The following is a 14175-nucleotide window of genomic DNA, read 5'->3' on the forward strand; positions in this document are numbered from 1 at the left end:
AGGAGGCCAGCCCTGAGGCTGCTCAAGTCTGCCTTAGCCACTTCCCTTTTCTGAGTTTCTGTAAATGCAAATTTTCTTCCCTTCTTTCATCAGCTACCCTGTGAGTCAGTGTTTATTGAGTAGTTAGCATGTCCCTCTGTGGTGAGGGTGACAGAGGTTTTCCCTGGTCCCCGGGCTCAGGTGGAGGGAGACACATAATGGTGTGCTCAATGCGAATGTTGTGTCATCGTCTTGCTGTGAGACTGCCAGTTGGAAGAAAGACGAAAATGGGACCGTGGGATTGAGTAACCATCCGTGGACATTGCACTCTGTGGTCCTGGTTGGGGGTCCTTCTGGGGTGAGCGGCCCTGGCCTGGGCAGGGCTTAGCTTAGAGGTGGGGTTGAGCCCTGACCAGAGCGGCCCTGCCTGCGCTGAGGCTGGAGAGCGTCCAGTGGGCTGGGCCTGGTCCCAGGGTCCTGAGCGCAGGCGCTGTCTGGAGTCTGAGGCAGAGGGGAGATGGTGAGCAGCAGCCTCCTCGTGTGGAGACGGTGAGGAGGGCTCTGGATGGCGTGTGGATCAGCAGTGCGAGTGGTTTACGGGGTTTCTCCTCGAACCCCTACACAGAACTATAAGAACATGTATTTGCAGTTTGTGGACTGGGGCCAGAGTCACGTGCTCCTCAGATTGGAAGGGAGTCAGCTGGTTAGTGTGGCCAAGGGCAAGCCGAGGAAGGCAGAGCTCTGCGGAATCACGGGGTGTTTATTGGGATGAGATGGTTGTAGGGGGTGGTTTCTGTTCATGCAGATCATAATCATAATCAGACTAGTGAAAACAAGATAAGAAATATTAAAAGTATTGGGTGAATAATACCAGGTACATACCAGGTATATGCAGAAGCAAAACAACTTGAATGATCACAGATTTCACATAGAATCCATCACATTCAGAAGATTTAAAAGTTCTGGGTGACAAGAACAGTCAATTGTAATTCTTCTGAACATATGCCTATGAATATTCTATGAACATACTTCTAGAATGAAAGCAAAATGAAGTCTTTCTTAGAGGAGGAACTCCAAATCTGTAGCCAACTTACCTGAAAGGAAGTGAAAAGGTAAATTCTTCAGGCAGGAAGTCAATAAACCGGAGGGAAACTTGGGCTCCCAAGCATGAGTTAAAAATGGGTAAATATCTAGTAGATGTAATAGCATATTTTTCTCTTTTTAATTTCTTTAAAATCTGTATGTCTGCTGAAAGCAAAGATACTGAAACTGTACAATTAGGTTGTATATATTGTAACAACTATAACACCCACTTTAAAAAACATGGAAATTTATAATTAAAATGCCAATAGCTAAATTAAAATGAATACTAATAATATTCTGAAGGCTGAAAGAAAGCAGGAAAAGGAATACTGAAGAGCCAACTATAAGGGTGGCAAAGAGAAAATGAACAAAATCATCCTTCTCAATAATTACGTTAGATATAAATGGAGAAAACACAGTTAAATGGCAAAGATCATGGGACTGTGTTAATGAGTAGTAAGACCCAACTATGTGCAGTGTACAAAAAATTCATTTTAAAAATTAGTGTTATCTATAGACATGTTGATTTTGAGTTATGCACACCTGAAAAACTTGTATAATGGTATATTTTAAAAATAGTTAATGCAATGATGTAAATAGATCAAAAAGAAAAAGGCTCAGAGTACATCATGCACACATCGACCACAAGAGAAACTGTCAGTTTTCCGTGGCCGCTGTAGCTAACCACAAACTTTGTGACTGCAGTCAGCGCAGATCTAATATCTTACTGTACTGCAAATCAGAACCACAGTCAGCTCTGTGGGCTGATGATGAGGATCAGCAGGACTGGTTGCTTTTGTTACCCTGTGGTAAGAATGTGTGTCCTTGTCCTTTTCCTCTTCCAGGGACTGTCTGCCGTGCTGGGCTCCTGGTCCCTTCCTTCCATCCCTCAGTCTCATGATTCTGAAATCATGTTTCCTACCATTGACACTGACCCTTTTATCTGCCTCTTATAAGGAGCCTGTGCATAGCGCAGGGCTCACCCAGGTAGCCAGCATCGTGTCCTCATCTCACGATCCTTCATTTAGTCACATTTGCAAAGTTCCTGTTGTCATGTAAGATAACATTCAAAGGGCTTGGGCTTCTTGGGAAATGGAAAGGAAGTGACCTTATCTACCACAGTGCTCTGTTGCGTACGACTGTACAGCATAAGATGCCATGTAAAGTAAACTTTTGAACAAGAACAAGAAAATTATCAGGGGTAAAGAGCTACATTACATGATAAAAAGTCCATTGGGTAAGAAGACATAATAATCCTAAATGAGTTTGCACAAAACCCAGCACTTCAACATCCATAAAAATGGACAGAAATGAAAGGAAAATTGGTAAACCCACAATTATAGTCAGGGATTTTTCCTGTCTTGGTAACTGATAGTTCAAATAGATGGCAAATCAGGCCCCCCCCCCGGTGGCGCAGTGGTTGGGCTCTGGGTTGTGAGGCTGCCCGCAGCTTCTGCAGCACCGGTTCGATCCCCGGCTGCTCCCCGGCCACCGGAGGAGGGTCCCACATGGCGCGCAGACCTCTCCTGCCGCCCGCTCAGCAGTGTACTTCGGTCCTTCTGCCTGCTCTGCTCTCCCCTCTGGCTCTGGTGAATTCTCTCACCCTCCCGCGCTTCTGACTGTACCCAGTGCTTGTATAAATAAATAAATAAATCTTAAAAAAAAAAAATGACCACAACCAATAGCAAAAATATACACTCCTTTTGTTACAGGGCAGGGAGAGGGGTACCCCAGAACCCCCAAACCTGTCTGATCTAAATAGGTTCTGCCATCTGCAGCATCAACACAAAATGTTATAGGACAGGGAGAGGGACAGCCCAGACCCCGCAAATCTGCTGGCTCTGCCATCCGCCGCATCAACACAAAACATATGAGACTTTAGTGGGAAGGAACTTTAATACAATTAGGAAACAAGACAGGAAAGGCAAAGAATCTAGTTTCTAAATCAAGCACCCAAAGTTACCCGTCCCCTCATGGGTAAAACTCCATCCAAACGGGATTGGCCTAGAGCAAGGCCCCAAAGCCTGCCACAAGTCTAAAGCATCTTCCAGAGGGACCCACAGAAAAGGATCCAAAACAACCAGACAAGTCTGGAGGGAAAAGAGCAAAATGAAAATCAAGACAAAACCCGCCATTGTCACCTCCCCACAAGTCTCTCACCCACACCTGTGTCACCCAGTCCACGACCAAAAGGCAGGCGCAGTTTCTTTACACTCTTGGCTCCATGAGCCTCCTCCAGGGCTCCACGCGCCTCCTCCAGGGCTCCTTCTGGCTGCATCCTGCTTCCTTCCGTCCTCAGTCTCCTCTCCAGCTTCTTCTCTCCCTGCTTTGTTCCACCCTCCTTCTGGGTCGGGCAGGGAACCTGGAACCTCCTCCTTTCCTGGGGACCCCCCTGTTACACTCTGAAGTGCACACGGGGTATCGACCACGGCTGTGCGTATCCTTGGTGTAAAGCAACGTTTGACACATTTAATCAGAGAATTAATATCACACGCCTCTTCTTCTCTGGCCCTAATGGAGTTTAAGTTAAAGTTTGCCGGTGGAACGCTCACTGAAAAATCTTCCACTATTTGGAAATCAAACAACACACTTCTAAATAATCCGCGTGGGAAAGAGCAACTCAAGAAAAATGGGAAAATGTTGAAAATGAAGTCACAGCACTCTCCATGCGCTTTCCAGGGGCGACAGTGAGGCGCTACGCACGGAGGTGACGGGGTCTCGTTGCCTCTGCCTCCTTCAAGAATGGGGGGACGGCACTGACCGCCGGGGTTCTGCCTGGGTGCGGGACGGGGCGGTCTGTGCCCGGCAGTGAGCGGGCTGTGCTTTTGGGTGTACGGTCTCTGCTTCTGTGGACTTCGAAATAATCACCGCTGTGTGGAGAAAAGGAAAACTCTGTTTTCACAGCCAAAGCTGAGGACTAACCGAGAAGAAGAGCAGTCTGGAGGGAAAATGGCCCCAGCCAGCTATTTTCTTCATGTTCCCCACCCATCTTCCCTGCCCTCTGCCCACAGGTTTCAGATTATATAGGAGGGTTTCTCACTGAACAAACAAAAAAGCCTCACTGAGGCAAGCATACTGGAAATGGTCCCGGGAAGTGATTTGGGGGTTCGCGTGATCGAGGAGGAGAGTGGCGTTTGGGGAAGGAGCAGGTGTGTCAGCAGCAGATCCCGCACTCACAGTGCAGAGGCCGACCTGGGAGTGGTGCTGTCTGAAGCCACACGGTTCCGTGTAGCGAAAGAGACATTAACCAAAACGAAGAGACCCCACTGATTGGGAGAAAAAATTTGCACACAATACTAATGATAAGGGACTGATCACAAAGATCTACAAAGAGCTGATAAGACTCAACAAAAACAAAGTAAACAACCCAGTCAAAAAAAAAGGGGGGGGCAGAAGAGAGGAAGCCCAGCCTAGCCCGGAGGCCCCCTCAGCAGGGAGGCCAGCTGGAGATTTGGGCAGAGAGTCCTGCACAGGCCCTTGTGTCCAGGGAAGACCGGGGCCCTAACCAGCCAGGTGGGAGCAGGGGCTGTAGGTTCTTACCTCCTACCCTCTGGGCTCTCTTAGGGGCAGTCCCAAAAATTTGGGGTTGCCTTGACCAATCCACACCAGCCCAGTTTCTCTTTAGATGTATAATAACATGGCAAGACTCCAGAGGTGTCCATCCTGACGTTGGGGTGTTTTCTGTTAGAGCACCATGGTCTGGTCATTCTGCCAGAAACGCGTGCCTTTGAGCTTCAGTGGCAGAACCGGAGTCAGTCAGATAACGTCCTGCATTCGGGGAACAGTGCTGTGGAGAAGCCCGACTGGGTTGCTGCCTGACCCTGCCAGTTGTTTATGCTGAGGTAGCGTATTATGAAAAGAAAAGATTATGGCCAGGCTGGAGAAGGTGAGGTGATAGGACAGTTCCTGGGAACCCTCCGAGTTCTATTTGGGGTCCACAGAGCCTTGATTCTTGCGCTTCAGTCAAGGCTCAACTCCTGTCTTCACCTTTCCTTCCCTCTGGGGAAGCTTCTGGGCTGCTCGTGGAGGGCAGGTCGGCTTAGAGCATCTCTCTTTCCCCCTCACCTGAAAGTGTCCATTGCCCCCTCCTCCCGCAGGCTGATCTCACCACCGCAAGGATTCGGCATGGCCTGTGGTCACTTGAGAGGGCCCCTCTGTGGTGAGGCACCTTTCTTCACTGCCATGCCGAATCTGAGTTGTGTTTTCCTTGCTTGATTATGACATGCCTGGCGTGGATTTCTTTGGGCCTGGTGTGTTTGGGGGTCACCTGTGCCAAGAACATGTAGGTTTGTGACTTCTGCCAAGTGGGGACATTTCAGCCATTGTGTCTTGAGCAGTTTCTTGTCTGGTCCTCTCTCTCAGCTTGTCGTGCAACAGGGTGGTCCCCAGGAAAGGGGGAGGTTCCCTGCCCCACCCAAGGGAGGGTGGAGCTGAGCAGGAAGAGGAGAAGCTGCAGAAGAGACTAAGGAAGGAAGCAGGATGGAGCCAGGAGACCTGGAGGAGGCGCATGGAGCCTAGAGACACGTGAAGAAACTGAGCTTGTCTTTTGGTCGTGGACTGGGTGACACAGATGTGGGTGAGACCCGTGGGGAGGTGACAATGGCAGCTTTTATCTTGATGTTGATTTTGCTCTTTTCCTTCCGGGCTTGTCTGGTAGTTTCTGACCCTTTTCTGTGGGTCCCCACTGGAAGATGCTTTAGACTTGTGGCAGGCCTTGGGGCCTTGCTCTGGGCCGATCCCATATGGATGGACTTGTACCCACGAGGGGACAGGTCACTTTGGGTGCTTCATTTAGAAACTAGACTCTTTGCCTTGCCTGTATTGTTTCCTAGTTTTATTAAAGTTCCTTCCCATTAAAGTCTCCTATGTTTTGTGTTGATGCGGCGGATGGCAGAACCCATGTAGAATAGGCAGGTTTGCGGGGTTTGGGCTGCCCCTCTCCCTGTCCTATAACAGTCGGACGGGGTCACGCATGGCTTGGCTTGCACAGGCCCTGGGCCTCTGCTCTCCTTCTTTTCCAGCTTATCTGCTCCCTGCTGTGTAGACAGAGTAATTTCTGTCGTTCTGTCTTCAAGTTGGCGTCTCCTCTGGCCGCGCATTCTGTGGTTGAGCCTGTCCACCCAGGGGGATTTTAGGTCGCTGAGTGACTATTTAGGCCTACGGTTTCTGTATGGTTCTTTGTATCTTTGTTTCTCTGCTGCAACTTTCAGGATCTTCGGGTTTATTTTCCGTGCGTGTGATCGCCCCTCAGGGCATTTGTTACAGCTCCTTACGCCCTCGACAGTTACTCCAGCCCCTACACTGTCTCAGCGTCTGTGAGCCGCTGTGTGTCTCTTCTCTCCCTGCCTGCGCCTGTCATGACCCGTGACACTTTTATGGGAACCGGGACATTGTGCATATGGTGCTGACAATGTGGATGTGACTTTGAGCCTTTGATACCTGAGCGCTGAACCCGCCTGTGGGTGGAGGGACAGTCCAGGTGCCCATGGCGTCCCCACTGCCTCCCGCTGCACCCCTGGGGTGCTAACAGGCTCAGTCTTCCTGCTGCCTCCTGTGTGGTCCTCAGAGAGTCCTTGTCGTGTTGTCTGCAGGGTGGGGGATCCCCTGTGCTTTGTGGGACTGGGGACACACTATTCCCTCTTTGTCCAAAATTCTAAGAAACGCAACCGAGGGCATCCCCTGTGCCGCAGGCGGTTGGGCGCCGCGCTGTGAAGCTGTCTGCAGCGCCGGTTCCATCCGGGTTGGCGGGCGAGGGTCCCACAAGGCGCAGCAGGCCTCTCCTGTCTCGCCCGCTGCTCCCCTCAGCAGTGGATTTTGGTCCGTCTGCCTGTTCTGTTCCCGGCTCTGTCTCTGGTGAATCCTCTCACCCTCCCTCGAATCTGGCCTGTGCCCCGGTTCTTGTGTAAATAAATAAATAAAAATCTTTAAAAAAAAAGAAATGCAACCGAGTTTTTTATTTTTAATTTGTGTTAGTCTTTATTGTTCCCGTAGGAATCATACATACATCAATGCATCCAATTAATTCATATTAGACGGGCGAGCCAATGACAGCTCACGCCACCGGGACCGGGCCTGGGACACGGCGTGATCCAAGCACAGGTAGGCAGGGCTGTCCTTTGCGTTCTTCAGCCTGACCTCCCAGCTTCTGTCCTTCATTCTTTTCCTTGCAGGCAGGAGGATGCTGCAAGGATATGTAATTGCAAATAATTATTTCAATGTATTCATCCTTATTTCATATTCTTCCCTATGATTGACTTCCTCAAATTATATGAGGTCGGGGAAATTAAGCCTTGACTTTTTATTACATAGTTTCTGGTGCAACTGAGTTTTACGAATTGTTGATTTGTCCAATGACTCTGGAACCATCTTTTCAAATGGGAATGATTGATTTTTACATTATTTTAGAGTTCCCATGCACACAATTTTGTAATATGTGAGTAATACTGTTTATTCCTTCCATTTAGTGCATATCACGTTCATCTTTTTTCTTTTTTTTCTTTTTTCTTCCAGGGCCCCCTGAATGGAAGTGGACATTCTTGCCTTAGTCTCAATCACAGGCAGAAAGAGTCCAGGCTTTTACTTTTAAAGTTTATTTCTGTTAAAGATTTTAAAAGATGCTTTGATAAATGATCAGAAATCTCATTTCTGAAGAGCTTGTTTTTTGTTTTTTTTTTTAAAGATTTATTTATTTATTTATTTATACAAGCACTGGGTACAGTCAGAAGCGCGGGAGGGTGAGAGAACTCACCAGAGCCAGAGCGGGGGGCAGAGCAGGCAGAAGGACCGAGGCACACTGCTGAGGGGAGCAGCGGGCGGCAGGAGAGGTCTGCGCGCCATGTGGGACCCTCGCCGGTGGCCGGGGAGCAGCCGGGGATCGAACCGGCGCTGCAGAGGCTGTGGGCAGCTTCGCAACCCAGCGCTCAACCACTGCGCCACCGGGGAGGCCCCTGAAGAGCTTGTTTTTTGTCATAAATCAATCACGCATTTTTTTCAAATGTTCTGTATCTGTTCACAAGGCCATTTTTCTATTTCTTCTTTTAACGTTTGAATTGTATTGAGTGATTTTGGAACTGGAAACAGACAGGCCAGCATGGCCCTGAGGCGTCACCCATTTCATGGAGTGTCAAATCTTGGTGAATATTTGTTCAGGAATCTACTCCTAAGTCTGCACAGTTGCGCTTCCCGCCATGCTCCGTTTGTGGCTTTCCAGCCAGCTCTTGGCAGCCGTCTTGTTCTCGCCCAAGCCGGTGTGCTTGTGTTATCACTCCGTCTAAAGCATTCTCTCGTTTCTGTTTGAATCTCATCACATCCATTGTTTAATGAGAAGTCTGTGGCTTTATTTCCAAAATGTGGGACATTAGTTCTCTCTGATGTCAGAATCAGGTGACTCAAAGGCCTTCAGCAGCCACTGGGGGTCCGTGTTAGGCGTCAGGCTGCCTGGGGTCAGAGGGCTGCATCTGTGGGGGCAGCTCCTGGGCCTTCCAGGGCCCCAGCATCTTGTCCTGGAGTGTGGGGTCCGGTCCTCCCTGGGCTAGTGGGTGGCCAGAGCAGCATACGTGCTGGATTCATCGGGGGGCTCCTGTGACGGCGAGGAAGAGGGCGCTGTCTGCCGCGTGAGGGTCAAGCGGTTCAGCTGGGCATAGGTCACCTCCTCAGATGCTGCAGCCTGTGGGGGGAGATGCAAGGGAGTAAGTGTGTGACTGGGGTGGGGGAAGCCTGGGGTCTTGGTGAGGGCGGGACCCACCTGGCTGTCCACCGGTCTGTTATCTGCTTGTCTTTCCTTCATGTCCAGCAATTCCCTGGATAGGGGGGAAGGAGACGTGGCCACTCCCCCCTTGAGTGTTGCCCTGCAGTTGTTCACCTGGGTGGGCCTCACTCCCTGGGTCTCTCCATCTTGCGGGTTCTGACAGACAGTGAAACGGAAACAATGGATTCCAGTGTTTCCTCCAGCAAATTTTCCATGTGGTCACAGAGAGATTTTCAGACATTCACTCAGATCAGGTCACTTCCTGAGCAATCTGCAGGGACTTCCAAAGCCCTGGAGCATCTGGATCTTTCTAAGGTCCTGATTCTATCCTAATGTGCCATCTCTGCTCATGTGGCTCCAGTCCCACCCACCCTCTCCCTGAAGCACCTGCCTCAGGTTCTTTGCACTTGCTGTTTCCTGTCCCTCTCCCTTCTGCTTTATCCCTCGGTACACTTTGCTCTCTAGGATACTCTCTGCTCTCAGGAGAGGGGACAGTGTGGCCCCTGCCGGCCCTGCAGCACCCAGTGGGGCCAGGCGAGCAGGGAACCCCATGATCATGCTGGGTGAATGGTGAAGGGCCTGGGGAATGTGGGTGATTCACTTCCTCATGCATTCCCTGGAGCCCTGGGGCTGCACCCCAATAACCAGAAAGTCAGGCAGAGGACAAGACAGCAGAAGGAGGCCCCGCGGAAGAGTATGAGGTCACAGAAAGCAGGAGGGTGCAGTCTCAGGAGGGCCCCAGAAGCGGAGTCGCTGTGGACACTGCTGAGAGCGGGTGACGTGAGGACAGAGTGTCGACTGAAATGTGGGGACAAGAAGGGCCTGGTGCCTGGGCAAGAGCAGGGTCTCACCTGAGGGTCCAGCTGCCCCCCTTCCTCAGGCTGTGTGTCTGTCTGGGCAGCATCTGCTGGGACAGAACAGGGCGTGTCTCTTGGGGTTCCTGAGTGCTCTCAGGGGTGCAGCTCCCCTGTCCTAGATGGTCCCTGTGTTCCAAGGGGAGGGAGTGACTGAGGGCCCATATGTGGGGTTTCAGTGTTCACTCCTGGTTCCCAGAGCCCCCCACCTCCAGGCAGCCTGCCTCATCCTCTCACTTGGGGTCTCTCCCTGGGTGGCAGCAGGGCTGGAGCTGGGGGAGGAGACCCGAGTGTTGGGGCAGAGAAGGGCGGTGGGTAGGTCTGGGGTCTGCGGCGGCGTCACCTGTCCCAGGGCCCTCCCCTGAAGGAAGCGGGAATCAGTCTCTCTGGGCCATCTCCCTCCTCTGGCTCCACCCTGGGGGACAACCACCTGCCTCCGGGGACTCCAGAGGAAGACGGGACCTGAACACCTACTGTGTGAAAGAGCCGTAACATGGACACAGGCGCTGCATCAAGTGCTTTCTTTGTAGAGCCTCTCACGAGGAAATGCCAGAGAGGTTTTCTACGCTAACCTTCCCTTCTAGTTATTTCCCTTTGGCTGGTGCCCTCAGCCCTGCCACCACCCTGGGAGGACCGACCACCACATGCGGCCGGTCACCCCGGGCCCACTCACCCGACTTCCTGCGTTTGCCCTGACATGGTCGTCGGAGAAGCAGCAGCAGGAGGAGGAGGGCGAGCAGCAGGACAAAGGCCACCGAGGCCCCGATCACAACCCACAGGTACCAATCCAGACCCTGGGCACCTGGGAAGTCATGAATGGACCGGACACACTTGGATTGTGCACCTGTGTGCAGGCACATGCTGGGTCTGCGCGTCATCTCCTCTAATTCAATCTTGCACATGGCGTGGCCCATCCCTCACTGTACAGACGGGACTGAGCTCAGAGAGGTTAATCACCGGCCTGGTCACCAGCCTGTGTGTGCCAGGGCTGTGACTGGACCAGGATTGGGGGTCCTGTGCTGTCCTCATGCTGCCCCCAGGGGACACCTGCTCAGGCTCTGGGCTCCTCATCTGCAGGCGGGGCCTGTCCTAGTGTCTCCTCGCAGCTGCAGGTTTTTCCTGTCACCTCCCAAAGACAGGGTCTCGGGACGCACTGGATCAGCCGAGGGACTCAGAACTGCCTGGGGGGTGGGGGTGGTGTCTGTGCCCCATTGAGCAGAGACCCCCAAACTCATCAGCTGTGGAGCTCGGCCCTGTGGGCGACAGGCTGGGGTCCCTGGAGGCTCCAGGGAATAAGGATAGGACAAAGTGAGGGCAGGACAGACCCCACTGCCCCCACCTTACTCTTCTCCTTCATCTTCCCAGTGGCCCTCAAGTTCCTCCAGCTGCCCAACTGGCACCTGCTGAATACAGGTGGGGAGGAGGGTGGAGAGTGTGGGAGGGACTCTGAGGAACGATCTGCCTCTGGTGACCTGGCCTAGGACCCCTCGCACCCACAGATCAGAGCCCCGAGGACAGGACCTGCGTGACCGGCAGAGAGGACAGGGGAGGGCCTCACCTGAGACCAGGAGCTCCAGGGGCTCACTGGGGTGTGACAGCAGGTAGGGTTTGCTGCTGTCGAAGCTGTAGCACCTGTAGGTGCCCCCGAGGACTGAGGTGGCAGGACCCAGGGAGAATCCCGCCTGGAGCTTCTGAGCTGTGCGCTCTGCGGTCAGACGCAGGGAGGGCTCGGTGGCCCCCTCCTTGGACAGCAGGAAAGTGTCCCTCGGGCCCCAGGACTGACACAGCAGGGTCACGTTCTCTCCGCGGGTCACGTTGGGGCCCGGGCTCACGGACAGGGAGGGGGTGTCAGGGAGCCATCCTAGAGAGAGGAGGGGAGAGGGCTGGCCCGCCGTGCTCTGGGGACCCTCATCTCTGTGTGTCTGAGTCTTGGGGTCTCCCCCTCCCCCCTTCTCCTGTCTCCCTCCCTGAGGACCCCATATCCCTCCTCCTGTCCCTCACCCGGAGTCCCCAGCAGGGTCTTTGCTGATGGTGGGTCCTGACCGGCCCCTGGCTCCTCACCTGCCACCAGGATGTCCAGGGGGTCGCTGGGGGCCGACCACTGGGCGGAGAGGCTGTGTCCCCCGTAGCATCTGTACCGGCCCCCGTGGAGGCGGCTCACCGGGCCCAGGGGGAAGTGGGCCTGAGACAGCCCAGCTGGGGACCCCCGGCCAGGGCTTTGCTGGAAGCCACTGGCCCCCTCCTGGGCCAGAGCGAATCTGTCGTAGCCAACTTCAGAGCCACACTGGAGGGTCAGGGTCTGTCCATAGGCCACGACAGGGCCCTGCGGGGACAGGAGGGAGGGCTTCCTAGACCCACCTGGGGAGAGACCAGGGATGGCGGGGGTGAATTCCCCATACCCTCATCTTCTCCCAGGAATCTCTAATGTCTGTGTGACACTGAGGCTGTCCCCTTGTTCCAGAAGCCCTGAGCTCCTGTGCTCTATGTGACACTCGGGCCTCCACTGGGCCTGACTCAGACCCTAGGGCATCTGTGGATGAGGTAGCGCTCCTCACCTGACACCAGGAGCTCCAGGGGCTCACTGGGGAGTGACCACACCTGGGGGGTGCTCCTGTAGTAACCATAGCACCTGAGCAGCCACCTGTGACTGGGGGTCACGGGGCCCACAGGGAACAGGGCCTGAAACTGCCCATTGGAGAGCTGCTGTGAGTTCGGGGTCCAGGAGGAATTGTGTTCTCCTTCCTTAGTCAGACGGAACCTGTCGAATCCCTGCCCTGAGCCACACTGGAGGGTCACGTTCCCTCCTGACGTCACCACAGGGCTTGGCAGGGCTGAGAGGCTGGGTATGGGGTAAGATCCTAGGAGAGGGGGAGACTGTGTGTTAAACGGGGACACTCCCACCACGTCCCCCAGGGCTGGGCTGTGAGAAGGGAGACACCGTGAGAGCAGACCCCCTCCCTGAGGACAGAGCCTGAGGCTGGACCCCTGAGTGTGCTCTCACCTGTCACCACCACCTCCAGGGGGTCACTGTGCTCTGACCAGCCAGCGGGACTGTGATAGAGACAATGATATCTCCCTGCATAGTCCACTGTCAGTTGTGGGATACGGAACTGGGCCTTGTCCCCCGGCTCCAGTGTGGTCCATCCTTCCAATGATCCTGAGCTTCCCTCTTTATACACATGGAACTTCTGGGCTCCCGGGGCCCCCTGACACCAGATGGTCACAGGGTCCCCCCAGGGGATCACAGAGCCTGGCTCAGCCCAGAGGGTGGGTTTGGGCAGGGCCCCTGGAAGGAATCAGAGGCTGGTCACAGGCAACCCCACCCCAGTTCCCAGCCCCCAGCCCAGACCCTCCCAGATGTCTCCTCCATCACCCCAGACCTGCTGTCTCCACCCCAGCTGCCCAGGGGTGGCCCCTCCCCAGTGAGGAGGCGGGACCCGGGACACCTGGGCACAGACTCACCTGCCTGCTCTGGGGTCCCGGGGCCCACACTCAGCCCTGGAAGAGAGGCCAGTGAGAGGCCTGCCGCGAGTCCTGACAGAGCCTCCTCCCAGAGCCTCCCGAGTCCTGGGTCCCCTGACAGACCAGGCCTGGCCGTGGGGTCCCTCCAGACCAGGGCGCCCCTCCCTCCTCACACTCACCCAGGCAGAGCAGGGCCGTGAGGCTGGGGGTCATGGCGTCCTCTCTGTGACCTGGCTGTGGGGATGGAGGGCCCAGGGTGCTGGCAGGATGGACAGACACATGGGGTGGGGACACTGGGGGTTGGTCTTTCCTGTCATAGGGTTGTCAAGTCATCTCCCACAGGAAGGGGAACTGTCCTTCTGGCCTGCTCTGGTTTTAACACAGCGCTCTCCTGAGGTGCTCCATGCAGGGGAGGGAGACCCAGGGTGCGTACTCCCTCAGAGCCTCCCCTGGATCTCCTCACCCTCTGCCCGACCATCAGCACATCCTGTGGTCTCACCCCGGACAGGGTCCCCAGGCCCTGGAGTTGCTCAGGGAGGGTCCCTGCCCCCTGCAGAGCTGAGGTCATGAGGCCCCCGTTACCATCCACCTGAGAGTCAGGCCAGGCCACATTAACGACCAGCCCAGGGGGACCCTCAGGGGCACAGGGAAGGGCCGGGCCTCTCCTGCCTGCCTGTGGCTTTTCTCTTAACAGCCGGTTCCCCTCTTCTCTTTTTTCTTGCAGCAGTCTCCACCCCCACCGCCCTGGGAACACGCCTGAGAGTTCCTCCTGCCCCTTGGGTACCCCTGTCCTGGACAGATTCCCCTCCCTTCCTGCGTCTTGTCTTCAGTTTTAGGGGACAGGATTTTGTGAGAACCCTGAATTTGATGGAAAACTGCTCTGTTTAAAATGAAACTCAGTCTAAATTCAAGTACAAATTTGGTAGCCTGTCATTTGGTTGATAGAAGGAAATTCTGTGGAACCTCAGTAGAGCTCCTGGGACACTCCACAAAGTTTCTCCCTTTTCTCCTGGGAAAGGCATTAGATGAATTTGTCCTGTTTGGCTTCCC

At 54.1% G+C, this 14175-nt stretch overlaps 1 protein-coding gene across 3 annotated transcripts; it reads right to left on the reverse strand.

The window, feature by feature from the left end:
• Positions 1-7907: 7907 nt before the first annotated feature.
• On the reverse strand, positions 7908-13422 carry LOC119249730 (leukocyte immunoglobulin-like receptor subfamily B member 3). Of its 3 annotated transcripts, none has more exons than XM_054697384.1 (10): positions 13305-13422; positions 13126-13161; positions 12665-12949; positions 12219-12521; positions 11725-12021; positions 11222-11524; positions 10337-10465; positions 9661-9716; positions 8807-8965; positions 7908-8728 (listed from the first exon to the last, which is right to left on the reverse strand). In XM_054697384.1, the coding sequence occupies exons 1-10, from the start codon at positions 13336-13338 to the stop codon at positions 8594-8596; spliced, it is 1737 nt and encodes a 578-aa protein (XP_054553359.1). In that variant the 5' UTR covers positions 13339-13422; the 3' UTR covers positions 7908-8593. The 3 variants fall into 3 exon arrangements, with proteins under 3 accessions (XP_054553359.1, XP_037373085.1, XP_054553358.1); XM_037517188.2 differs by having other exon boundaries at positions 9661-9713; positions 13305-13366; XM_054697383.1 differs by having other exon boundaries at positions 8694-8728; positions 8807-8861; positions 13305-13366.
• Between the last annotated feature and the right edge of the window lie 753 nt (positions 13423-14175).

Source organism: Talpa occidentalis, unplaced genomic scaffold (genome assembly GCF_014898055.3).
Source record: "Talpa occidentalis isolate TD23 unplaced genomic scaffold, MPIMG_talOcc4v2.1 talOcc4.17, whole genome shotgun sequence".
Taxonomy (NCBI): domain Eukaryota; kingdom Metazoa; phylum Chordata; class Mammalia; order Eulipotyphla; family Talpidae; genus Talpa; species Talpa occidentalis.